Below are 27,110 nucleotides of genomic sequence, written 5' to 3' on the forward strand. Positions count from 1 at the left end.
TGTGTGTGTGTATGTATGTGTGCGTACTCAATTATATGTGGTAACATGGTAGAATCCCAGTTCCTGGTCCCTGCGCTTCGTTGGTCGCTACAATAGGTCTACTAACTCTCTCTTTGCTTCGAGAGCCTTATCGTGTTTATCGTGTATGAATCCTGTCTCTACCACTTCATTTTCCAGGTCCTTCCACTTCCTGACTACTCTAATACTGAAGAAAACGCTTCCTAATATCATTGTGACTCATCTGTGTTTTCAACATCCAGCTTTGCCCTAGTGTTCCTGTTTCCGTTTCTCAAGCAATCTGTCTCTGTCTGTCCTATCAATTCTTCATAGTATTTTGTACGTTATCATATCACCCCTAATCCTTTCTTCTAATGTCATCAGGTTGAGTTGCCTTAACCATTCCTCAAAGGACATTCCTCTTACCACCGGGACTAGTCTTGTTGCCAATCTCTGCACTTTTTCCAGTTTTCTTTCAAGCCTGACCAGGTATGGGTTTCATACAGGTCCTGCATACCCCAATATGGGCCTTGCATACACCGTACATAGTGTCGTGAATGATTCCTTACTTAAATTTCTGAAAACTAGACTTAGATTTGCCAGAGGAGCATTTGCTGCAACAGTTATTCATTTGATGTGCGCCTCAGGCAATATATTCGATACAGTGCAATGCTCACCCCAAAGTCCTTCTTGAGTGAGGTTTACAGTCTTTGCTGCCCGAGCATGTATTCTGTTTTGCGGTCTTCTTTGCCTTTCCTCTAATTTCATAACTTTGCACTTGCTGGGGTTAAATTCCAGTAGCTACTGCAGCCTGTCCAGATCCTTTTGTTGACTTTCCTGATTCTCAACTACTTATATTCTCCTTATTAGTTACACATCCGCGAACAAGAATACCTCTATCTCTTCCATCATGTCTTTAATATACACAATAAATAATACCTGTGTTATTAATGCTAATTGTGTGGATGTGTTTGTGTGTGTTTGTGTGTGTGTGTGTGTGTGTTTTCGTGTGCGTTAGTGTGTGTATTATAGAAACATGTACACCGGTGGTGGGACTTCAAGTAGAACAGGGGGAATGGATGATCAACAAAAAAAGCACATGGAATGATGGGGAGAGGAACACTTAGAACACCTGTGGTGAAGAACCTAGTTCACTCACTTCACAAGCAAGAGACCATGTGTTTGATTCTCAGCACGAGAGAATTCTTTGAGCAAGTTATTTTACTCTCTTTGCCTCTGTGCACCCCAACGAAATTGGAGACCTGGATTCAAACATCAGATCGCGTAGCGGGAGCTGATGTATGAAAGAACATTTTTAACCTTTAAAAAAGTAGGGACAATCAGCTACGATTCGTGCTCCTGTTTCTTACAAATACCTGTAAAATATATAAAGGTTCCAAAGAGCGACAATTAACCTTGAGCCGAGCCGCTTTCCCCCTTCCTTCACAAATCACAGTATTGAAGCAGAAAATACGGTAATTCTCTTTTTTCAAATGTCAGGGATCAGTGTGAGAGTATGAGAGGGAGGGAACTATTGTGACCAGGCGACGGTGAATAAGTTGACCCCATGAGACCATCCCTGCTGTATCACCCCTCACTGGACCATCCTTACTGTACCACCCCTCACTGGACCATCCCTGCTGTACCACCCCTCACTGGACCATCCCTGCTGTATCACCCCTCACTGGACCATCCCTGCTGTATCACCCCTCACTGGACCATCCCTGCTGTATCACCCCTCACTGGACCATCCCTGCTGTACCACCCCTCACTGGACCATCCCTGCTGTACCACCCCTCACTGGACCATCCTTACTGTACCACCCCTCACTGGACCATCCCTGCTGTACCACCCCTCACTGAGCCATCCTTACTGTACCACCCCTACTGGATCATCCCTGCTGTACCACCCCTCACTGAGCCATCCTTACTGTAACACCTTCACTGAACCATCCCTGCCGTACCACCCCTCACTGGACCATCCCTGCTGTACCACTCGTCACTAGACCATCCCTACTGTACCACCCCTCACTGGACCACCCCTGCTGTACCACTCCTCACTGGACCATCCTTACTGTGCCACCCCTCACTGGACCACCCCTACTGTACCACCCCTCACTAGACCCTACTGTACCACCCCTCACTCGACCATCCCTGCTGTACCACCCCTCACTGGACCATCCCTGCTGTACCACCCCTCACTGGATCATCCTTACTGTACCATCCCTCACTGGACCATCCTTACTGTATTACATTCAATGGACCATCCCTGCTGTACCACCCCTCACTGGACCATCCCTACTGTACCATCCCTCACTGGACTATCCCTGCTGTACCACCCCTCACTGGACCATCCCTACTGTACCACCTCTCACTGGACCATCCCTACTGTACCACCCCTCACTGGACCATCCCTACTGTACCACCCCTCACTGGACCATCCCTGCTGTATCACCTTCACTGGACCATCCCTGCTGTCTACCTACCTGGAGGGTATTCCAGGGATCAACGCTCCTGCGTTCCGGTCCACGACCAGGCCTCCCGGTGGATCAGGGCTTGATCAACTAGGCTGTTACTGCTGGCCGCACGTAGCCTAACATACGAATCACAGCCCGGCTGATCCGGCACCGACTTTAAGTATCTGTCCAGCTCCCTATTGAAGGCAGCCAGGGGCCTATTGGTAATTCCCCTTAAGCCTGGTGGGAGGCTGTTGAACAGTCTGGGGCCCCAGACACTTATGGTGTTTTCTTTTAGTGTACCAATGGCCTCCCATACTTTTCATTGGGGGTATTTTGCATCGCCTGTCAAGTCTTTTACTTTCGTAGGGAGTGATTTCTGTGTGCAGATTCGGGACCATTCTTTCTAGGATTTTCCCTCACTGACCCATCCTTATTATATCTGTATCACCTTTACTGGACAATCCCTGCTGTACCTTCCCTCAATGGACCATCCTTACTGTATCACCTTCACTGGACCCTCCGTGTTGCACTGCCCTAACTGGACCATCCTTACTGTATCACGTTCAATGGACCATCCATGCTGTACCACCTCCATTGGACCATCCCTACAATGCTGCCCAAATTGGACCATTTCTTCTACAACACTTTCACTGGAAAAACAGAGATGATTATGTCCTAATATTACATGAGAAAGTTATACCTAAGAACAAGAGAATATTAAAGCATAGAGAGTATATATGCTTCAATGGCAGATACCGAGAGTAAATCTTGAAAGATGAAACATTTTAAATTCAACTGCTGGGCAAATTTGAATATTTATATAAAATTCTTTGTTTCGTACCGAGCTGTGGACCCTGAACATCAAATATAATCAGATATGTCACTAGATTATATAATATCAAGGTCTCGTGTTTTCTTTGGTTGGGGAGTTAATCAAGTCTGGAAACGAGGTTCACTTAGAAAGATTATAAACTTTGAACAGAACTATACAAATGATACAGCAGTATACACTACTGTGTGCATACCTACTCTGAACTGTTTATAAATTTAACATGCACAATAATTGCACATCTCGAAAACTTCTTTTCCAAAGAAATTACACGTCTCTGCAGCGCTTGAAAGACAATGTAGTAATCAGTCACAGCAGATGCCTGCATAACTTTTGTCAGTGTTATAGTTGAAACAGTTGCTGAAGACGGGTGCTGTTAATGAGGTGGCCATGTGCTCACACGGACCAATTAACACTCAGTGATTAATCAATTCATGTTAATGAGGTGGCCATGTGCTCACACAGACCAATTAGCACCCAGTGATTAATTAAGTCCCATTAATGAGGTGGTCTTGTGCTCACACCGACCAATTAACATCCAGTGATTTGCCAAGACTTTGACGTCGAGATTGTTGTGGATTCAACCTCCACAGAAAATATCCACAAAGGAATACATTTCAGTCACGATCGCGCCTGAAAAACGCAATGTATGTCACTGTTGACTATAGTTAAAGCCTATCTACTACGCGTGAGCCAATAACACTGCATTTCGCCTTTAAACCACCGGTCAAGAATTTTCAATCCCTGAAGTGCCAGTAAATATACACAGGCTTGGTAACGTCTCAGCTCACACACTGAGGGTAAGGGATTGATCCCTGTCACGGGTGAAACATTGTACATTTTTCCTAACACCTGCTGCCCTTATTCACCTAGTAATAAGTAGGTATCTGGTTATTAACCGACTGTTGTGGGTGACATCCTGGACGACAAAATTAACCTAAATGCCCGAAATGCTTTGCATAATCAGGGCCTTTCTACATAGTATGTCAGTGATGTAAACTAGGTCTTTATCAGTTGTATTATGTACTTGCAGGAATATATTATTATTATCTCTCAGCATATATATCCTGTATGTCATCTTACAAAAGCGACATTCATAAGGAACAGAACACTTCCAGACTTTGGTGTGCACGGCAAGTATAGTGATGGAGTTTATTGGTCAACTGTCTCATGCCACTCACTCTTAACTTCGTATATTGAATATCGATTATAAGCGACGCAATTCTTATGCAGAATTTTAGAGAAGTACCTGGATAACAAGTTGCACGGATTACACCTATACAGGCTAAAAGTTATGGGAATGTAAGAAAATTTATTGGGAAATATTCTGAATTTATATTTCTAATTTACGTGAACAAACTCTTAATATTTAATTTACTTTAGAAATGTAGTGCAAAGTGCATTTACACAATTACTCCCATTATGGCTAGTTGTTAAATTAAAAGAATATCTTCACGAGGGGAAATTAAGGCTTTATTTTATCAATACTATACATGTCAAGAATATTTTAGTCCTTAATAGTAAAATTAAAGTAAGCTTTCGGTATATACTCGGTACTTGAGCTATGACATACACGCCCCTTGGTGTGTATACTTTATTTGATTACTAACATATTCTCTTGAAAATATTCTTACACCATTTGCAACTTCCAGAGCAGACTAATGACTCGTGTTTATTCTTAGAAAGATGTCTCATTTACACGAATGGTATATAATACCGACAAGATGGAGATTAGACACATTTGGAACATTTGGGTATCTGAAGACAAGCAGATGTTCTACTTGTGTCTAACTATTCATTTCGTCGGTATTATATACCATTCATGTACAACTTGTCAGATACTGCAACATCCCTCGGGTATGACCTACTTCCACTGGGGAATCCCGCCTACCAGTGAAAATGCCTTCGTCTGCTGCACATCTCAAAGCTGAGGGACTGATTATCTCATCTTTTGCACATAGTTCTACTTTCTTCACGTCACGTCTTTGTATTGGGTTGATAAAGTCACTGGATGGCAAAACGTCTGCAAATAAAGATACGATGTTACACCTGTCTAATTCTTCTTGTATTATTTACCCTGGAGATTCCCGAAGACACTCTTGTACATTTTTACTGCTAGATAGGTATAGGGTGCACAATAAAGCTGTAAAACAACTACCATGACAAAATAATTAATATATGCATGTTAGTGGCTCTTTGAATGACTCTCAGTCTTGTATTATGCTGCATGTAAATAAAAGGCTGAAGCGGTTTATGCATATGCGGCTACATACGAAATGCTGATTGAAACTGTTTGATCTTGGGGTGGGAACTCTGCAGACAGCACATATGTAAACGTGGAAGCAGCTACACCATTTATTGATAACGACATGACTTCGATATCCTTTCAGTCGCGATTTAGCTAACAATAATATACACACGTACATGCACTCGCATGTATACCGGGGTACAATTTGTACAATTTTTTTCCTTACAGATAAGAGGGCATGGTCTTCCATTTATTAAATACACACAGGCACCCTGCATTCATATGTCAAGTAGGTAATATTCTGGAGAATATCTTCACGAGGGAATGTGACAAACGCAGGGGCAAGGAACTGCCCTCACCGTGTGATGAATGATGGCTGGTTGAGTGAGTAGCTCTTTCTCCCTCACCTCCAGGAAGACTGTCTGTGAAAATAGCACATACGTCTTGTTATTAGCGGACAAAGGATGGAACCTTCAGAACTCCTCTGCCCGAATGATCTATATATATGTATCTATTTATTATATGTATATATATACATGGATTTATCTATGTATTTGTGTACTCACCTATTTGTGGTTGCTGGGCCGAGTCAGAGGTCCTCGCCCCGAGTCTTCACTGGTCGCTACTAGATTCACTCTCTCCCTGCTCCATGACCTTTATCGTATCTCTTCTTAAAGCTATATATGGAACCTTCCTCCACTACATCACTATCCAGATTGTTACACTTCCTGAAAACTCTTTGACTGAAGAAATACTTCTAACATCTCAGTGACTCATCTGAGTTTTCAACTTCAAGTTGTGACCTTGTTAATGTGTCCCATCTCTGAAACATCCTCTCCCTATCCTCCTTGTCAGTTCCTCTCAGTATTTTCTGTCTTTATCATGTCCTCCAGTGTCTTCAGGTTGATTTCCCTTAACCTCTTCTCGTAGGACATACACCTTAGTTCCGGTGCTGCATACTCCAATATGGGCACGACGTACACGGTATAGAGTCTAGAATGATTTCTTACTCAGCTGCCGAAACGCCGTTTCGCAGTTATTCGGTTGATGTACGCCTTAGAAGATGTTTTCGGTATTATATTCGCCCAAGATCCTTTCCTCGAGTGAGGTTTGCTGTCTTTGGCTCCCTAGCCTGTAATCTGGCTGCGGTCTTCTTTGACCATTCCCAATCTTCATGACTTTGCACTTGGTGGAGTTAAACTCCAGGAGCCAGTCGTTAGATCAGGCTTGCAGCCCTTTGGTCCTCATCCACTTGAATTCTCCGCAGTAACTTCACCTCATCTGCAATCAGGGACACCTCAAAATCTGTACCTTCTGTCTTGTTATTCATATATACCAGAAACAGCACCGGCCCTAGGACTGACCCTTGTGGAACCTCGCTCATCACAGACGCCCACTCTGACATCTCGTGACGTACAATCACTCGTTGTTTTCCTTCCTGTCAAATACTGTGTGGTTCATTTCAGTGCTTTTCCTGTTATTCCTGCCTGCTCCTCTAGGTTTTTCACTAATCTCTTGTGCGGAACTGTGTCGTAAGCCTTCTTACAGTCCAAGAAAATGCAATCTACCCACCTCTCTCTCTCTCTCTCTCTCCCTCCCTCTCTCTCTCCTACCTTATTTCTGTCACCTTGCCGTAAAGCTCCAGTAGATTTATGACACAGGATTACTCCTCCTTGAAACTCATATGGGCCCTTCTGGACACTGTGTGTGTGTGTGTGTGTGTGTGTGTGTGTGTGCGTGTGTGTGTGTGTGTGTGTGTGTGTGTGTATGTATGTGTGTGTGTGTGTGTGTGTGTGTGTGTGTTTGTGTGTGTGTGTGTGTGTGTGTGTGTGTGTGTGTGTGTGTGTGTATGTGTGTGTATTTTGCCGAAGAGGCGAGTTTGGTTTAAAAAGCAACTGTCATTTTTTTCGATTAAGCAGAGTGAAAAAATATGCAATAAATCGGCGAGAATCAGTCAGAACATAACGAATAAAGAAGTAACTTTCATTATTCACTCCATCACTGTCTTGCCAGAGGCATGCCTACACTACAGTTAAAGACTGCAACATAACACCCCTCCTTTAGAGTGCAGGCACTGTACTTCCCACCTCCGGGACTCAAGTCCAGCTAACCGGTTTCCCTGAATCCCTTCATAAATATTACTTTGCTTACACTCCAACAGCACGTAAAGTCATAGAGGCCATTTGTTTCCACTCGCTATCAAACATGCTCACACATAAACCATACCACGGGCGGGGATAGAACCCGCGAACAGAGAGTCTCAAAACTCCAGACCGTCGCGTCAGCCAGTGGTTAACGCGACGGTCTGGAGTTTTGAGACTCTCTGATCGCGGGTTCTATTCCCGCCCGTGGTATGGTTGTTTGCAATCGTGTCATTGCGATTTCGTGAGTCATTCTCACATACGCTTGCTGGAAGTCTAAGCTCCTCAAACACAAAACCTCCTTGACCCCCTCCCTACAACCGTTCCCAGGACGACCCCTACCCTGCCTTCCTTCCACTACAGATTTATTTGCCTTCCAAATCATTCTATTTTGTTCTAATCTCTCTAAATGTGCAAACCCCCTCAACAGTTCTTCCTCGGCCCTCTAAATAATACGTTTATTAACTCCACACCTCTTCCTAATTGCCACAGTACGTATTCTCTGCATTATATACACACCACACATCGCCCTCATACACGACATCTCCACTGCCTCCAGCTTTCTATTTGTTGCAACATTCACCATCCATGCTTCACACCAATATAAGAGCGTTGGTACCACTATACTTTCACACATTCCCCTCTTTGCTTCCACAGATAACGTTCTTTTCTCCACAGACTCCTCAGTGCACCACTTACATTTTTTCCTTCATCAATTCTATGATTCACCTCGTCTTTCATAGACTCATCTGCTGGCAAGTCCACTCCTAAATATCTGTATAGTTAGTAAAATATAGCAATGCTATATTATACTAAATATATGTATATGTATTATATACGTATACTAAATGTATATAATATAGTATTGGTATATTATGCATATAGTTAGTATACATTATACTTGAAGGTAGGAGAGAGGATTGATAAGTTATTTTTTTCTTCCTCAGTGCCCACAGCAGAGCTGCTGGGAGACGGTGAGGTCTACCTAGACCGAGGAAGCACTCTCAACCTCACTTGTGTGGTACACTTCAGCCCTACGCCCCCAGAGTTCATCCTGTGGTACCACCGCGATAAGGTAGGTCCGTTATGCCACCACGATAAGGTAAGTCCATCATGATGAAGTAGGTAGGAAATGGAAGGTAGGTCCAGTTCCTCGTATTAAGAACACTTCACTGGCATCAAAACATCTCATTTCCCCCTCCATCCACTCCTTTAAGGGACAAAGTTATTAATTCAAGCATTCTAATACAGACCCTCTGAACTATATGTCAAGCGACGGCTGATGCGAAATGTAAGGAGTGAAGAATAAAAATCACAATAACGTGGCTGAAGCAATTCACGGATTACCTATAATTTAGTAAGCAAACTTAAGACGACTTCCCGGTTTGAACTGAAGCATTACTATTAAGCAAACATTTAAACGCCAGACTTCTGGGAATAGAGCTCATAAGGCGAAGACCGTCGTAGCTTTCCAAAAGCAACAACGACAACAGACATTATTAGTTCGCGAGTGAGAGAGAAAAGGAAAGAAAGTTTGAAGGCAGATTATCTGAAGAGGCAAGTGAAAACCAAGCTAAGGTGAAGCGTAGAACATGAGAACTGTTTCAATACAGAGAATGTTTAGTTCGATTTCTAGGGACTGAACCGAGAGCAACAGTACTGTTGAGTGGTCAGCCTAAAGGAATAGAAGATCAGGTGGTCAGGGAACGACTCACCGTATAAAGCTTCCGCTAGTTGTCTGCGGTAGTAGAATTCTTTCTTACCTCACCGATACGACTCATAACATTGCAAATATTCCAGTAGTCGTGTTAGGTCGTCAGGCCTTGCATACCTTCCCAGAACGACTTTTAATACTGCAAAGCTTTATAATATCAGTGGTATATAATACCGACAAGCTGAAGAATAAGACATATGCACCAAATAGTTATTTTCATTATGTTGACTTTTTGCCAACCACTAGCTTTATCAGTACAATGAATCTGATGACTCTCAGATTCATCAAAACTACGGTACTGAACGCTTGCTGCTAAGCTCAGGGGCTAATTACCTCATCTTCAACCTCTTCAGTCTTTTGTCCCTATAGTGAATTGATAAAGCCACATAATAAAGATACCCAGTTGTTGCACGTATGTCAAATTCTACAGCTACAAAGCTACCAGGAACTATATTCAGTCGTCAAGCCCTTACCTTCCCAGAATGATTTATAAGGCTACAAAGGTTCCACCATTCGTCTTCCCTTGTTTACCATCCCAGGACGACTTATAACACTCCAAAGGCTCCACCACAGTCGCCTCGGGTTAAGCCTGAGTTTCCTTCCACAGAATGCTGAAAATGCTGCGGCCTCGACGTAATATCCCGTGAGTCATACCAGGAGTGGACTAGCTCAGGGTGGTACAGACGCGTGGAGAAAGGCTAAAGGAAGGAGAACAGAGCAAAGAGAAGAAAAAAAAGTAAAGGAGAGAGAAGACGGAAGGAAAAAGACGGAAGGAAAAAGATGGAGAGACGAGAGGATTATTATTATTGTCATGTTCAGGAGAGAGAGATAATGGAGGGAGGAAGGAGATCAATGAGTAAAGGGTGAAGAGTTGGAAAGGAAAGGAGTGGAAAAGGAAAAAGAAAGGAGAGGGACAAGAGAAAAGAGATAAGAGTGTGTGTGCGTAAAACAGGAAGGAGATGAGAAAAGAGAAATAAGGGAACAGAGAAGGAGATTAAAGATTAGGAAAGTGGAAGAGGGAGGGGGAAAGGAATAAAAGAAGAGAAAGGGTAAGCAGTCAGGGAGAGGGTGAGTAAAGAGAGGGTAAAGGAAGAGACATTGTAAGGAGAATGAGTGAGATGATATAGAGTGTGAGGAGAGGGAGAGGGCCAAAAGAGATAAAGGGTATGAGAAGAGAAGAAAGGGTAAGGGATGAGAGAAATAAGCAAGAGAGGTGAAAGGCAGAAAATGTAAAAAAAAAAAAATAAATAATAGGAAGTAAATGAGCGACCACGATAATAGGTAAGAATACGGAGATGGATGGACAACGGAAAATAACACAAGGAGGGACAGGGAAGAATGAAAAATGAAAATAATTAAAATTAAAGAAATACAAAATAAGGTATGCAACAAGTGAAGATTAATAGACAAGTGAAGATTAATAGACTGAAATCTTGACAGTTTACAGTGTGATGATAAATAGTGAAGAATCAGGCATCAGAACAGAATAAAATGCAGTTTCAACTCGGAATGCATAAAAGAAGAGGAAAAAGAATGAGGGAGGGCGATGAAGTAGAAACAGAGGGAGGGGCGAAGGGAAATATGGAGGGAAGAAAGATATAAGGAAGACAGAGGGAGGGAAGAAGTAAGCAACGATTGAGAATTAAATAAACAAATAATTAAAGTAGAGAACAAAAAGTCACAGTATCGTTACTGGAACAATACACAAATAACCCGCACATGGAGAAGAGCTTACCACGACATTTCGGTCTGCCTTGGACCATGGTCCAAGGCGGACCGAAACGTTGTCGTAAGCTCCTCTTCCCTATATTCGGATTATTTGTGAATTAAAGTAAAAAGTGTAAGTGTACTGAGACTAAATTCACAGTACCAAACACTAGCCACTGAGATATATCTTAACCACTCCTCGGCCGCCAGCTGTCAAGTTTCCCAACAGCAAGTCTTCTATCTCTCTACAACTCTGTATTTATTTACGAAATTCACCTTCAGTAGAGCCTCCTCGATCTTATGCTACCGTCATCCTCCTTACGTGACTGTGTTACAATCTTGACTATGGGTTAACTTTTGCTGATGTCATCCACAAATAATCGCTTGGCTTCATGTCTTCCCCGTGAGTAATCTGATCTTGCTCTCCTCCCTACTTCCGTTTCTACCGTCCACAGTTTCCTGTAGCTTTTCTATGCTGTAATTATTTCTTATGCCTCTCGCCATAAGCTCTTTACATTCATGTATGAACCATAAATGATCTGTGTGTTTACTATTGCCTTTTCATTTTAGGTTTGAAATTTTCTTCCATATACCAGCAGTTCACTGTAAATTGCATATGGTGCATGCGTGTGCGTGTATATGTAAACTTGCGCGTGAGTGCGTGCATGCGTGGTTGCATGTGTGCTCACCTATTTGTGGTTGCAGGGGTCGATTCACATGTCCTGGCACCGCCTCTTTGCTAGTCGCTACTAGGTCCACTCTCTCCCTGCTGCAAGAGGGGAGATTGTTCTACTTCCTGACAAACCTAAGGCTGAAGAAACACTTCCTAACATCCCTATGACTCATCTGAGTCATAAGTGTGTGTGTGTGTGTGTGTGTGTGTGTGTGTGTGTGTGTGTGTGTGTGTGTGTGTGTGTGTGTGTGTGTGTGTGTGTGTGTGTGTGTACGTTTTATCATTGTTCCCTTCAATATTGGCCAGCTAATACCGCCGGTACCAACATTGAGCATTGTCTCCGGGGATTGACGGTTTGTATATTTACGTTCTCCCTTGTCGTGATATATTTTGAAATTTCTACAAAAAAAAAAAAACATGAATTAGTACGGTTTGGTAGCGTATCTGTCTTGCAGCTGGCAGACGGAGGATCAAGTATCCACAACTCCTTACAATGAATGATCTACACGGTGTAGCGCTTCGTATGAATGGAATATAAATGTAACGAATAATCTTTGAAGACCATTAAGTAACGTCTGCTATAAATGTTATTAGCACGATTTCAAAACAGCTCCCCTGTCATACTCCTGATATTTTTTTCCACTCTTTAGCCTGGTGGCTAAAGCTCCCGCTTCACACACGGAGGGCCCGGGTTCGATTCCCGGCGGGTGGAAACATTTCGACATGTTTCCTTACACCTGTTGTCCTGTTCACCTAGCAGCAAATAGGTACCTGGGTGTTAGTCTACTGGTGTGGGTCGCATCCTGGGGGACAAGATTAAGGACCCCAATGGAAATAAGTTAGACAGTCCTCGATGACGCACTGACTTTCTTGGGTTATCCTGGGTGGCTAACCCTCCGGGGTTAAAAATCCGAACGAAATCTTATCTTATCTTATCTTATCTTAACTTTTTACCCAAATTTGAAGTTTCTTTTCCCCGAGATTTTTCGCCATAATTTAGGGTTACTTTTCACCAGAAATTTGGACCACCTTTCACTAAAATTTATATTCAGTTTTCATAAAAATAGAAAACCACCTTTCACCAAAATACAGGGCCACTTTTCTCCAAAATATCCAACAACTTTCCGCTGAAATATCCAACTACTTTTCGCCACACTCTCAAGTTAATTTCTATCAAAAAGTGTATTTAGTTGCTAGACCTTCGTCCTTTTCCCCACAACTAACCAAACTAGCTGACAAATATCCATTTCTTCTTGTCCTACAGCTGGTGAACTATGGTTCTCGCGAGGGACGAGAGATCAAAGTGAGGACTGTACACAAGGGAGACACCACTCGCTCCTCCTTGCTCGTCCACAACGCCACCGTCTGGGACTCCGGCAAGTATTCCTGCAAGCCTTCCAACGCCCAGAAGATCTCCATTGATGTCCATGTTCTAAAGAGTAAGACGAGAAAGATTTTTGCTGTATTGGCAGTGAAAGAGCCATTCTGCTCTCTCTCTCTCTCTCTCTCTCTCTCTCTCTCTCTCTCTCTCTCTCCTGTCTCTCTTTTATCTTTCTACTCTTTCTTCTCTCTCTTTCTCTCTCTCATATGGGCTACCATTGCTCATACCTTTAGATGTAAAGATTTAGTTGGCGCATTTCAGTAAAGGTTTAATATTATGAAAAATATTTATACGTAGATCCCAGTAATAACATGTTCAGTAATTAAAGTTGTAGCAGTAATTCAGCATTATGAAATGAGCTGTGGGCAGTGTTAATAATGATGATTACCTGCAGTATACCCAGCCCAGGTAGATTATACGTGTTTCATGTTACCTGTATATCTTTCAGTGTGTTTACACTGGAAATTGTATGTCTCGGTGTATATACACCGAGAAGTACGTCTCACTGTACATACACTGTGAGGTATATGTATCATGATATATCCACAGATGTACAACTCTCAGTGATTATAAGCTGAGAATTTACTTTTTGCCTAATGGATTACAGCATTCCTGATATGAGTGAACAAGTGATTTGCGGCCTTAATGACGCACTTTCAGTTGACAGACTTTAAATCTGCAAAACTAACAAATTAACAAAGCAATTTAAAGTGCTTTTGTGTTCTGCAGGCGAGACCCCAGCAGCCATGCAGACTACCACCAGCAGCGGCATCAGCCTTCTGCTGTCTCCAGCCCTCGTCACCGCCTGCTGCACCCTCGCCGCTGTCTCTCACACGCCCCATGCCACCTCTTTATTCTTCTTTATCTCCTCGTGTCTCTCGCTCTCCCTTTTCACTCTTTTCACCAACAGATAAGAGACAGGACCAATCGCACCTTGTCGGCGGCTGCGTACTCGCTTCGTGGCACCCGGGAGAGGGGCTCGAGCTTGAAGGCGGATTACAAGGAGGGAGCAGTAGCCACTCAGTGCCAGACACAAGGCAGAGAGCGCCGGTGCCAGACACAGCAGAGAGTGCCAGTGCCAGACACACGGCTGAGAGTGCTATTAACAAACACCACGGCCGAGAGTGCCAGTAGTTAGCTATATATCCAATTAGAGAACAGACGTATGCCGTACTGTTGAGTCGCAGTTATGTGTAAAAACAACCAACAAATGGCTGTATACTTGATGACAATCTGGTCAGCAAAGGTTCAGTGTTTTACCTTTTATTTTGTTGTACTCGTTTTCTTCTGTAGCTTCGTACTACCGTCTGCTGGTTAGCTCTCATCATGCGTTGTGTATCTCTTCGCCAAATCATTACCTCTGCATGCTCTCTATTTTCCAGTTCTTCCTGAAAAGCTAACCTGACGAGGAAATGAGGTGAAATAACTCAAGAAACCATTTCAGCTCGTCTTCAGAATTAGTATTCACAGATAAGGGAACTTTTGTTCGCATTTGTATATAAATACGCACAAAAACGGGGAAAACTTAATCCTTTAACTTTCCTGATGCTAAAAACGTAAGCTGCAAGTTTTCTCTGTTATAATAAACAGTGCTCTTTTTCCTTCAACATTTTATTATTTATAATCTTATTTAAAAACAATCCCGTGAACGTATTTATTTTTACTAATTTATGGGTTATATGTAAATCCCTAATCTATAGCACAATGTTCAAACTCTAAGATAATATTGTGAAATGATGCAGACTGAATAGATTCAGTAACTTATTTATTCAAGTCAAAACCACCTCAGTTGGAAATTATTGCAATCCAAGAGCATCACAAAATAGACGAATAGTTTAATCTCAATTCCAAACACTTCACAGGCTCAACTTTGACACCTGGTTCGGGGGTTTATAGATTCGGTCAACTTGATCCTGTTACCGCGAACATCAAACGGAATGAGCCGCTGTCATCCCGTGATTTGGAAATGAAACGAACGGGAGCAATCTCAGTCCGCGGTTCCAACATCAAACAGACAGGTCGGACCTCATTACCTCAGTCCATCAAAGTGAGAAGATGGAAATGTGACGCCCTGTAGGTGTTGCAACTTCCGGGCTTCAGTTGTTGAAGGATCTCTGATCTTTAATTGTTGGTCTTCTGGTCATCATGTGCTGGAAGACTTCCGGTCATCAAATCCTCTTTCTTCTCACCCATTTCCCCGCAAACCTTCCCTTTCCCCCTCTTTATATTTTTTCTATAAGGCCTTTCAGACTTAAATTTTTTTAAAATATACAACTAAAATTCTGTAAAGTAACTGTATATATTTTTTTGTACATGTTGTATGTAGTGAACCGAAGAGAAACATTCATGTATTAACAGATGTTTTTATCCTGAAGTATTAGAAATTTACTGATTATGCTTACAGACAATTAATATTAAATTTACGAACAGCGAATTTAGGATGTTTATATTTTCTATACAATTTTTTCTGCGATTTTACCCTTACATAATCCTCTCAGGTCAATTAGTTAGTATTTTTGCACAAGAATACTAAAACGTTAAATAGTGTGATGAAAGAATCGCGGATGATTCGGGAATCAAAAGAAATATTCCTCATCGGGAACTGTTCATCTAAGGATTTGGGAATAAAAAAAAAAATCCTTAGCGTTAGGAATGGTTCAGCAAATTATTTGAAGACTAACGTATATTTTCTTATCAGAAACACAAGTGTGTCAGTGAACAACAACGCGAGACAAATTAAGAAACAACGATTTAGAAATAAAAATATGAGAAGAATGCGAGTTCAAAACAAAAATATCAAGTTTGAGAGGTTTAACTGAGGTTTGATGCACGGAATGGGCCCCGCGGGTTCAATGTTTATCAGAGAATATGATACTAATAATCGACTGGGCTTTTAGGTAGGCGGCTAGAATTATCATATACAGCGATCATGACAAGCTATCGTTTTAGTCTAGTTTCCAAGCATTACGATCAAATTCAAGTTATTAATAACCTAACCATTACACTGTAACAGTACTGATAGAATACTTCGTTTATAGATTACATTAATTTAAGCTACTCTGAATATAAGAGTAGTGATTTAAATCTACAGTAAACTTAAAATACTGCAAATATAGGTAAGCTTCAGGGCTAAGATGGCCAGACATATCAGTGGGAAAGTTACGGTGAAAGATAAAACTGTTTATTAGGTCAGTCGCCCCTCAGCGGGCGAAACGATTCCTAATTTATGTCGTCAGTGATGGATTCGTGTCTTTATTTCACAGCTTGTCAGTAATGATACATCTTATAGGTGTATCGAGTCAGATGTGTAGGTTCTCACACACGCAAATATTTTTTTAAATCAACAATCATTCAAACTCTAGATGATGTAAATAACGGAAGATATATGACGATAATAAAGGAGTTAGCTTTGACTATTCTTCAATTAGATAACATTTTGAATTACCTCAAAATACTCCATACAGCTTCCTCGAGAGTAGCCATCAACAGCATCTCTCATCATAGGGCGTCAAACAGTTCTTTGGCGGAAAATGATAAGCTGTAAGGACTAACTCATCCTCCTCGAACACGCAAGATGATCTCTGTCGTTGAGAAGATTCTGTAGGAATCTTATCAAGTCCAAGTCGGAGTCCCTTCAGCATATAAAAGCCTTCGAAATTACCAGTAAACTGACGGCTACCTTCACCTCCGAGGTCAACAAAGGACTGACAGTTCCCATCAGCTTCCTCGAGGCGTGTCACCTGTGTGTCTAAGGACGCTCCTCCTAATTACCTAGGGTCCATAAATAGTTTTTTTTCCTGGAAGCAGAGAACGTTACGGTTTCTGTCTCGGGAGTAATTATTGCACATAAATCTCTTGCCCTGAAGCTTCGTACATTTTGGCGACTTTTGCAGCTCGGAAACTCGTCATTTTATATATTTTTTATAACACTGTATTATCGTGTGGAACATATTTTATCTGCGCAGGTGTTAGGTAGGGATCACTTCTGACGTCATAACAAGTACACACACACACACACACACACACACACACACACACCGATGCAGCATACGGGCGCCTGGCAAACCTGAGAATAGTGTTCCGATACCTTAATAAGGAATCGTTCAAGACACTGTACACTGTGTATGTTAGGCCCATACTGGAGTATGCAGCACCAGTCTGGAACCCACAACTGGTCAAGCACGTCAAGAAGTTAGAGAAAGTGCAAAGGTTTGCAACAAGGCTAGTCCCAGAGCTCAAGGGAATGTCATACGAGGAAAGGTTAAGGGAAATCGGACTGACGACACTGGAGGACAGAAGGGTCAGGGGAGACATGATAACGACATACAAGATACTGCGGGGAATAGACAAGGTGGACAGAGATAGGATGTTCCAGAGAGGGGACACAGGGACAAGGGGTCACAACTGGAAGCTGAAGACTCAGGCGAGTCACAGGGACGTTAGGAAGTATTTCTTCAGTCATAGAGTTGTCAGGAAGTGGAATAGCCTAGCAAGTGAAGTAGTGGAGGCAGGAACCATACATAGTTTTAAGAAGAGGTATGACAAAGCTCAGGAAGCAGAGAGAGAGAGGATCCAGTAGCGATCAGTGAAGAGGCGGGGCCAGGAGCTGAGTCTCGACCCCTGCAACCACAATTAGGTGAGTACAATTAGGTGAGCACACACACACACACACACACACACACACACACACACACACACACACACACACACACACACACTAGAGAAAGTGCAAAGGTTTGCAGTAAGACTAGTCCCAGAGCTAAGAGGTATGTCCTAAGAGGAGAGGTTGAGGGAAATCAACCTGACGACACTGGAGGACAGGAGAGATAGGGGGGACATGATAACGACATACAAAATACTGAGAGGAATTGACAAGGTGGACAATGACAGGATGTTCCAGAGATTGGACACAGTAACAAGGGGACACAGTTGGAAGTTGAAGACACAGATGAATCACAGGGATATTAGGGAGTAATTCTTCAGCCACAGAGTAGTCAGTAAGTGGAATAGTTTGGGAAGCGATGTAGTGGAGGCAGGATCCATACATAGCTTTAAGCAGAGGTATGATAAAGCTCATGGTTCAGGGAGAGTGACCTAGTAGCGACCAGAGAAGAGGCGGGGCCAGGAGCTCGGACTCGACCCCTGCAACCTCAACTAGGTGAGTACACACACACACACACACACACACACACACACACACACACACACACACACACACACATACACATACACACACACACACACACACACACACACACACACACACAGCTGTGACTCAACCCCCGCAACCACAACTAGGTGAGTACTTGGTGAGTACACATACACACAACCTAAGAATAGCGTTTCGACACCTTAGTAAGGAATCGTTCAAGTCTCTGTACAAAGAGTACGTCAAGTCTGTATTGGAATATGCAGCACCAGTATGGAACCCACACCTGTGTCAAGCACGTCAAGGAATTAGAGAAAGGGCAAAGGTTTGCAACAAGACTAGTCCCTTAACTAAGGGGCATCTCCTACGACGAGAGGTTAAGGGAAAAAGACCTGACGACATTGGAGGACATGATAAAGACAAAATACTGAAAGGAATTGACAAGATGGCTAGGGATAGGATATTTCAGAGGGGACACAACAACAAGGGGTCACAACCGGAAGTTGAAGATTCAGATGAGTCACAGATGTTAGGTTGTATTTCGTCAGTCATAAAGTTGTCAGGAAATGGAACAATCTGGAGGCAGGATCCATATACAGCTTTAAGAAGATATACGATACAACTCATGGAGCAGCGCGAGAGCGGATCTAGTAGCTACCAGCGAAGAGGTGGAACCAGTAACTGTGACTCGACTCCTGCAACCGCAAATAGGTACGTACGTACACACACACACACACACACACACACAAACTAAAATATTTGAAATTAATATCCCCTGGGCTTTAAAAAAATATAAGACCCAGGGGAAACATAACAACATTTAAGATAATCAAGTGAAAGGGCGAGTATAACCAGACTGCAGGCAGGGAAATGGGCGCAATGGAGGAAAAAAATGTAGAACATAAATTGGGAAATATTTTTTAAGCCTCGTGTTGGCTGAGTAGTGGAATGACTTGGATGAAGAAGTGGAGGACAACTCTAAACCTCAGTTTTGCAAATATGAATGATAGGAACTTTAGAGATACATATAGGAAGAATAGGTGGTAAGGAACAAGTATTTGGAAAATCATATCTAATACAGAATAATCTATAGAAATGATCCGTAGAAAATCTTAAGGCGGAAATACACGTGTTCATGATGGTACTGATTCATCCCGAAACAGTACGCATCATGATGCGTCTGATGGTACTGATTCATGCTGAATCAGTGCGTATCATGATGCGTCTAATGGTACTGATTCATCCCGAATCAGTACCATCAGACGCACTTTAAAAAATATATACTGAAAAACTTTGAAAATAAGAAAGTTAAAACTATCTTGAACTTCCTAATATAACTTAATGTTTATAAAAGAGAAAAGTTTCTATGTTACTTTGAAAGAGTAAGTTAAACTTAGTGAAGTAGCAATATTTTTTATCGCACTGCATACCTAAAGTAGAAAAAAATACAAAACCGTAACTGGAACAATATGTAAATAACACACACACAGAGGAGACAAACCAATGTTGACGTTTCGGTCTGACGTGGACCATTAACTTAGGTGGCTAGTGATGGTCGAAGTCCGAACGAAACGTTGTCATTAATTTCAGTTTCCTATATATTATTATTATTAATGCACCCATGGCAAGCGCTGATCCCCTGTGGATTATTTACCAACAGGTTACGTTATAGTTGCAAAAAAAAAAAAACGTTTAAACTAACAAGCTGTTAATCGAACCAGGTAAACCAAGTAAAACAAACCTTGTTAATTTAATCCTTGAATGTAGACTGGCACTGTTAACTTACCCAGGTATGATGTAAAATTAACACTCACTATTAACGTGAGTCTTTTGCTTTGTAATACTTAACAACAGCCACCACGAGACTTTCCACAAACTTCTGACATTGTGTTAGTTATTTCTCTATCAAATGTTTATTAATACATTTCGAAACAGTTGCTGTTTTAACACACATTTAAATTTCGTTAGAAATATAGCTACAGGATATTTAGAAAATATGGATATCTCTCTTCTGTTCAGAGGATAAGGATGTTCTTCACTGTAATATATATATACATATATGTATGTAGAGTGATAATGTTAACACTGATGTAATGGTCAGTGACACGTATGATTGTATACCATGTACAAATACAATAGTCGTTTACAAGGAGTCCACAGTCTCTCGTGTATATAGAAAAAGTAGAGACGAATCTTTATGTCATGTCTCCCTTTAATTCTCATGTACCGAAAAAACAGAAAACTCCCTTTATTGGCTGTCTGTCTTCCTGTGAGTTTCGCCTTAAATATTTAAGTGTGTGTATGTGTGTGTGTATGTGTGTAAAGAGGTAAATATCAAAGGGAGCGAAAGAGAGAGAGAATGGGAATTTGGAATGCCTCTTAGACATCACATCTGAGTGTTATATATCGGATAATGCGAAATCATGTACATGACTAAATATACTACACGTCATTCGTTTTAATTATCAGCCATACTTCCAGAACATCAGGGTTTGTATTAGTTATAAGAATACCGCTTGATACTTCCTATAATAGCCAGAGTCGGCGAACGAGGCTGCAACACCAGCTGATAGATGCATTTCTGCAACACTCAAGGTATGTGTTGCAAGCTAATTGGTTCTTCACAAGGAACACTCATCACAACACACGTCTGCGTGAAAGTAAAAAAAAATAGTGAATGTAGTACAAAGATTAGAACTGCCAACCTAGCAGATGGAAGACAAAGTCTCACCAACAGGAATGATTCAATTTACTGGATTCCTGATAACCAATTCGCTATTCATGATATTTGATTCATGATTAATGATTCTGATTATTGAGTAATTATTCAGAAGTTCTCGGCATCACGTAGTAGCAGTAATCATTTTTTATCAAGTCTGAATATAGAGGTAGCGAAAGAAAAGTCGTAACCGATACATTTAGTTCACAAAACTGTTGATATTTTCAAGCATTGAAATAAAGCTTCATGGAGTTGAACCTGGGCTTTCACTTTGTGAACTGAGTGAGAAGCTAAGTATAATGTAGAGGACAAGGTAGAGTTAAAGTGCTCTTGTTGTAGAGTAGGTCCCGAAGGAAGGTTGGAGGAATAAGAGGAAAGTGAGAGAAAGTGGCAGTGGAGGATCACGATGAGCGAAGACGGTTAAGAAGTGATCATAGAAGAGGATTTGCCGATAGTTAATAAACACGAATCCAGAGGACAAGCACAAAAAAAATGTGAAAAAATGTATAAGTACAAGGAAAGAAAATTGTAGGGGTGATTATTACGTTACTATAACTGGCTGGTCAACTTCCACCTGACAGCCGACATATACAACAGTAATTACCACTAATTATTCCATCTCAGAAATACGTATTATGATCCTAAACTTTTTCTATACTACCCATATCTTAAAATCTTTGGATTCAATACCATTATTTCACAAAATAGAACAATTAGAACGAAGGGTTTTCTTAGATTATTTCCATATAAGGATAGTTGTATCACGGAAACACAATATACACTGGGATGGAAATAGTTTTGCCACAAAATTTATGACACTGGCAGAAATAAGGCACAATACATGTTTCAGGGATACAGAGAGGTCACGCTGGTCGCCTCTGAGCTCTCCAAAGTTTTCAGCTCCGTCTCTGTCGTCTTAACGTCCTCTGTTCCAGTATGTTAGGTTATATATTTATCAGGGAAAAATCTCCTGACACGGGTCTTATTCAAATAAATATCTCTTTGTTCCGCCTCTCCTGACTTATATATACACAAAGCCACTCAAGTCATAGCCAAACAAACAAAACACAAGCCAGAACTTGCAGTTCTCTTAAATAGCCACATCCTCAAGTGCATTAATCATTTCCCACTGGCTGTTTATATATATATATATATATATATATATATATATATATATATATATATATATATATATATATATATATATATATATATATATATATATATATAATATATGTATATCCTTCTCTTGTAATTATAGCTTATACGAGTCTACAAGACTACGTGGAGTAATTTTCTGAAACCTTCACGTCTCACCTCCTGTGTATACCCTAGTGAGAGTCACAGTGAACTTCGCAACTTTCCTCTCTCCTCGTTCAGTTTCATACAGCTACATGTCGCTAATTTTAAGAGGAAAACCAAAATAAAATGATATTCCATATCGTAATACGACCCCATCTCACCGAGTGGAAAAAGTATATCAGTATAGAGTTGATAACCAATGAAATATCTGATGCAACACATTCTGGGCTTCATGCTGAACATATTTATGTATTGAAGATGTATTGGAGAAAAACGTACATGTACAATTTTGCGGATGTTTCTTTTGCGGATGACACCCGAATTGCCATGACAGTTTCCTCCATCGAAAACACCGCAAGACTCCAAGTGGACATCAACCAAATCTTCAATTGGACCACTCAAAGCAATATGAAGCTCAATGAAGAGAAATTTCAGCTACCCAGATACGGAAAACTTAAAGAAATTAAAACTGTATCAGGGTACATAACAAATTCTAACCATACAATAGAGCGAGAAAGTAATGTGAAGGACCTGGGAGTGATAATGTCAGAGGATCTCACCTTCAAAGACCATAACAATGTATCTACAGCATCTGCTAGAAAAATGACAGAATGGATAATAGCAACCTTCAAAACTAGGGACGCCAAGCCCATGATGATACTCTTCAAATCGCTTGTTTTCTCTTGGCTGGAATACTGCTGTACGCTAACTATCCCCTTCAAGGTAGGTGAAACTGTCGACCTGGAGAGTGTACAAAGAACTTTCACGAAACACATAAGTACGATAAAGCACCTAAATTACTGGGAAAGGTTGAATCCCTTGATTTGCATTCCCTGGAACGCAGGCGAGAGAGATGCATGATAATATACACTTGGAAAATCCAAGAGTGATTAGTACCAAACTAGCACACGAAAATCACTCCCTATGAAAGCAAAAGACTCGGCAGGAGATGCAACATTCCCCCAATGAAAAGCAGGGGCACCACGAGTACACTGAGAGACAACACAATAAGTGTTAGGGGCCCAAGACGGTTCAAATGCCTCCCAGCATACATAAGGGGGATTACCAACAGACCTCTGACTGTCTTCAAGTAGGCACTAAACAGGCACCTAAAGTCAGTACCTGACCAGCCCAGCTGTGGTTCATACGTCAGTCTGCATGCGGCCAGCAGTAACAGCCTCTTGGATCAGACCCTGATCCACCTGGTCTCAGACCGGGCCGCGGTTTGTGTACTAGTTTGGCACTATTGAAACTCTCTGTGTTGAAGGTGTACCTGTGTGTTTAAATGTTATGGAAAGAATATCTCGCTGACAGGTGGGTCGCACTGTATTAAATACAGTCTAATCCATCATTAAGTGGGAAGTGTCAGAGTTCACAGGGAAAATGTGTATTTCGCATTCAACCCATCCCAACACTAATAGGTAGGTGGGTGTTACAGTCCCCAGGAAAACTGGTGTCAGAGCCCACATGGAAAGCGTGGGTTTCCGCTGTAGATGTGGGTCATATAAGAGTTGCTCACCTTTGTGGATCTATTTTGTTGTGTATATGTCTGATGCCTTAGGGTTGAAGAATTACTACATCGCATTATCTAGCTAAAAATACATACACCTTAGGTAACTAAAAATAGGTTGAATAAATATATAAATGAGAAGGGCTGGGTTTAAGAATAACTTGCATAGGCCAGTAGGGTCTACTTCATTCCTACTCTAATCTTATGTTCGAATAACAGTAACTATATTGAAATGCTGTCTAAAACACTTTGTGGTGTATGAATATTTTACAATGGAAAACATTGCATGTGTATCCATCCTTATATTGTTTTTATTTATAAGAATGAAAAGTTTGTCATACTGAACAATTTATATGTATATAGTGTAATGAATATTACGTTAGCCTCTGTACATTTTCACACTTAAAAAATAAAGATGACAACATTTAGAAAGGGAACGACACGAGGATTTCATTTAACCTTGTATATTCCGCTGTTTGTGGAAATTGTGGATCAGACTACACAACAATACTGTGGACGAGGCTACACAACAATACGGAGGACAGTGCTACATAACAATACTGTGGACGAGGCTACACAACAATACTGTGGACGAGGCTACACACCAATACTGTGGACGAGGCTACACAACAATACGGAGGACAGTGCTACACAACAATACTGTGGACGAGGCTACACAACAATACTGTGGACGAGGCTACACACCAATACTGTGGACGAGGCTACACAACAATACTGTGGACGAGGCTACACACCAATACTGTGGACGAGGCTACACAACAATTCTGTGGACGGCGCTATATAATGCTGTGGACGAGGCTACACAATATTGTGGACAAGGGTGTGCTTAAGACCGGTCTCTCTTCTGTGGACTTTTTGAAGAGAACAATCGACATAAACGCCTTGCATCAAGTACCATATTAAAGTAATCGCTGACCGTACTGGTGCTGGTGTACAGGTGCTGGGAATGAGTGACTAAGACATCATCGACGTACATAATGGTTGTAATAATAACTAAACATCCGCTAGCGTAAAAGTATTGAGTCATATAACATTACAAAGACACAAGCATTTCATTAATTTAATCTCCAGGAACATCGGACAGACGCACAAGCATTGCTCTGTTTGTCCTTCAGCAACATTATACAGGCACAACCTTTCCGTCAGTTTAAGACCGTCCTCCAGAGACGTGTTCCCGTTAACTGACCAAAGTTGAGTGCAGATGTCACACTGCTTGGCTGCTGCTCTTGACATCCAATTTGTACCTTATTTGCATTTCTACCTGCTGCCCCAAACACCCTCTTCCCCCTGACCCCTGCCATGTACCTACTGATTCTCCCCAACCTTCCCAAAGCCCTCACCTCGGCCTAGTTCCGACTTGCCCCCCCTCCTCCTCCTTTTAATTCTTCACATTGATCTTTAAACAAATCATCCCCTTCAAACAACACTCTTTCACCTTTCAAAATCTTCCCCTTCCATCATTTCCAAACTCCTCCACCTGGGCTCTGTTCCTCCTTCCTATAACACCCTCTAAAGTTCCTCAACTCTGGAATGACTTTATTTGTTGAGAGATGAATAGAAACGTCGAATAGCAGAAAAGCAACTGACTTTTTTGTATAAAAAGAACTGATGAGAAAGGACATTTGTGTGCTCAAAAACACGAAGAATAACATTAAAGGACTGAATTATTAGTCCAAGAAAAGGAATGACAATAAAAAACATACTGAAGACTGATGGTTGATATAATGCAGCAAAACACCAATGAGAACTTGTGTTAAGAAGGAAGTTTGATTTAATTGTGAACTTGACAGGTGTAGTAGTTCTACTTATGTGAGTGGTTTCTTATGTTTACACAGTGGTGTTTCGCCCCTTGTTCTCTCTCTCTCTCTGCCCATATTCCGTGTACACATTCTGCGTACATACTCTCCTTCACTGAATACAGTTACCCTCACCATGTGCACTAATATCCTTCCCGTGAACGCAGACACCCTCCCCGTGTACACACACATCCTCGTCATGTACGCGCTTATACAAACACACTGTTATCCTGCCTCTGTACTAAGTAAAGGCAAGTCTTCATCCTACCCCATAATTACTTAGTACTGAGGAAGTCATGCTATTTGCTCTTTCAGTTATACATTATTAACACTTATTTATAATTTATGCCATGCTCTTAAGTAATATATTGTTACTGAATATTTGCACGTTTATACATGTTTAAATAGGCAGACGTTAGAGGAGTCAAAAAATTGCGTGTATATAAGAAGTAAATAATTTCAGTAAATGCAGCTGTTGTGTAAAAAAAATAAATAGTAATGATATTACTAACACGGTTGATGGTGCGGTCACAAGGATGTGGTTGATACTTAAGTTGGGTAATTAGGTATAAAGTTTATAGACTACACGAGGGTCATTCAGGTAGCATGGCATCTGTACATTACCAGTCAAGGACACTTAAATCCCTAGAACAGGCCTGACACACGCATAGACCACTGTTCGAGTTCCCGTCCACACTTCTCTTTATTCATATATATATATATATATATATATATATATATATATATATATATATATATATATATATATATATATATATATATATATATATATATATATATATATATATATATATATATCGAGTGTGTGTGTATGTGTGTGTGTGTGTGTGTGTGTGTGTGTGTGTGTGTGTGTGTGTGTGTGTGTGTGTGTGTGTGTGTGTGTGTGTGTGTGTGTGTGTGTGTGCATGTGTGTGTGTATATGTGTGTGTTAGTTACCATTTTGTCCTAGGCACATGTTGATTAGACGTGTATGTGTGTACATGTGTGTGTGTATGTGTTTGTGTGTGTGTGTGTGTATGTGTGTGTGTGTATGTGTTTGTGTGTGTGTGTGTGTATGTGTGTGTGTGTGTACTCACCTAATTGTGGTTGCAGGGGTCGAGACTCAGCTCCTGGCCCACCTCTTCACTGCTCCATGAGCTTTGTCATACCTCGTCATAAAGCTATGTATGGTTCCTGCCTCCACTACATCACTCGCTAGACTGTTCGACTTCCTAGAAAATGTGTGTGTAAAAATATTATCCAGAGGGCTGAGGAGTGGTTATTGAGATGGTTTGGACATGTAGAGAGGGTGGAACGAAATAGAATGACTTCGAGAGTGTATAAATCTGTAGTGGAGGGAAAGCGAGGTAGGAGTAGGCCTAGGAAAGGTTGGAGGGAAGGGGTAAAGGAGTTTTTTTTTGTGCAAGGGGTTTGGACTTCCAGCAAGCCTGCGTGAGCATGTTAG

The 27,110-nt window shown here is 41.4% G+C and overlaps 1 protein-coding gene across 2 annotated transcripts in view; it reads left to right on the plus strand.

The window, feature by feature from the left end:
* LOC128696274 (fibroblast growth factor receptor 1) overlaps nucleotides 1-22,147 on the plus strand; it is a 223,160-nt gene extending 201,013 nt beyond the window's left edge. For both annotated transcript variants that reach the window (XM_070084760.1, XM_070084761.1), the window contains 3 exons: nucleotides 8,621-8,748; nucleotides 13,032-13,206; nucleotides 13,878-22,147. In XM_070084760.1, the coding sequence (XP_069940861.1) occupies nucleotides 8,621-8,748; nucleotides 13,032-13,206; nucleotides 13,878-14,062 (488 nt within the window). In that variant the 3' untranslated portion in view covers nucleotides 14,063-22,147. The remainder of the gene's footprint in view (nucleotides 1-8,620; nucleotides 8,749-13,031; nucleotides 13,207-13,877) is intronic.
* The last annotated feature ends 4,963 nt before the right edge of the window (nucleotides 22,148-27,110 follow it).

This window comes from Cherax quadricarinatus, chromosome 14, assembly GCF_038502225.1.
Source record: "Cherax quadricarinatus isolate ZL_2023a chromosome 14, ASM3850222v1, whole genome shotgun sequence".
Taxonomy (NCBI): Eukaryota; Metazoa; Arthropoda; class Malacostraca; order Decapoda; family Parastacidae; genus Cherax; species Cherax quadricarinatus.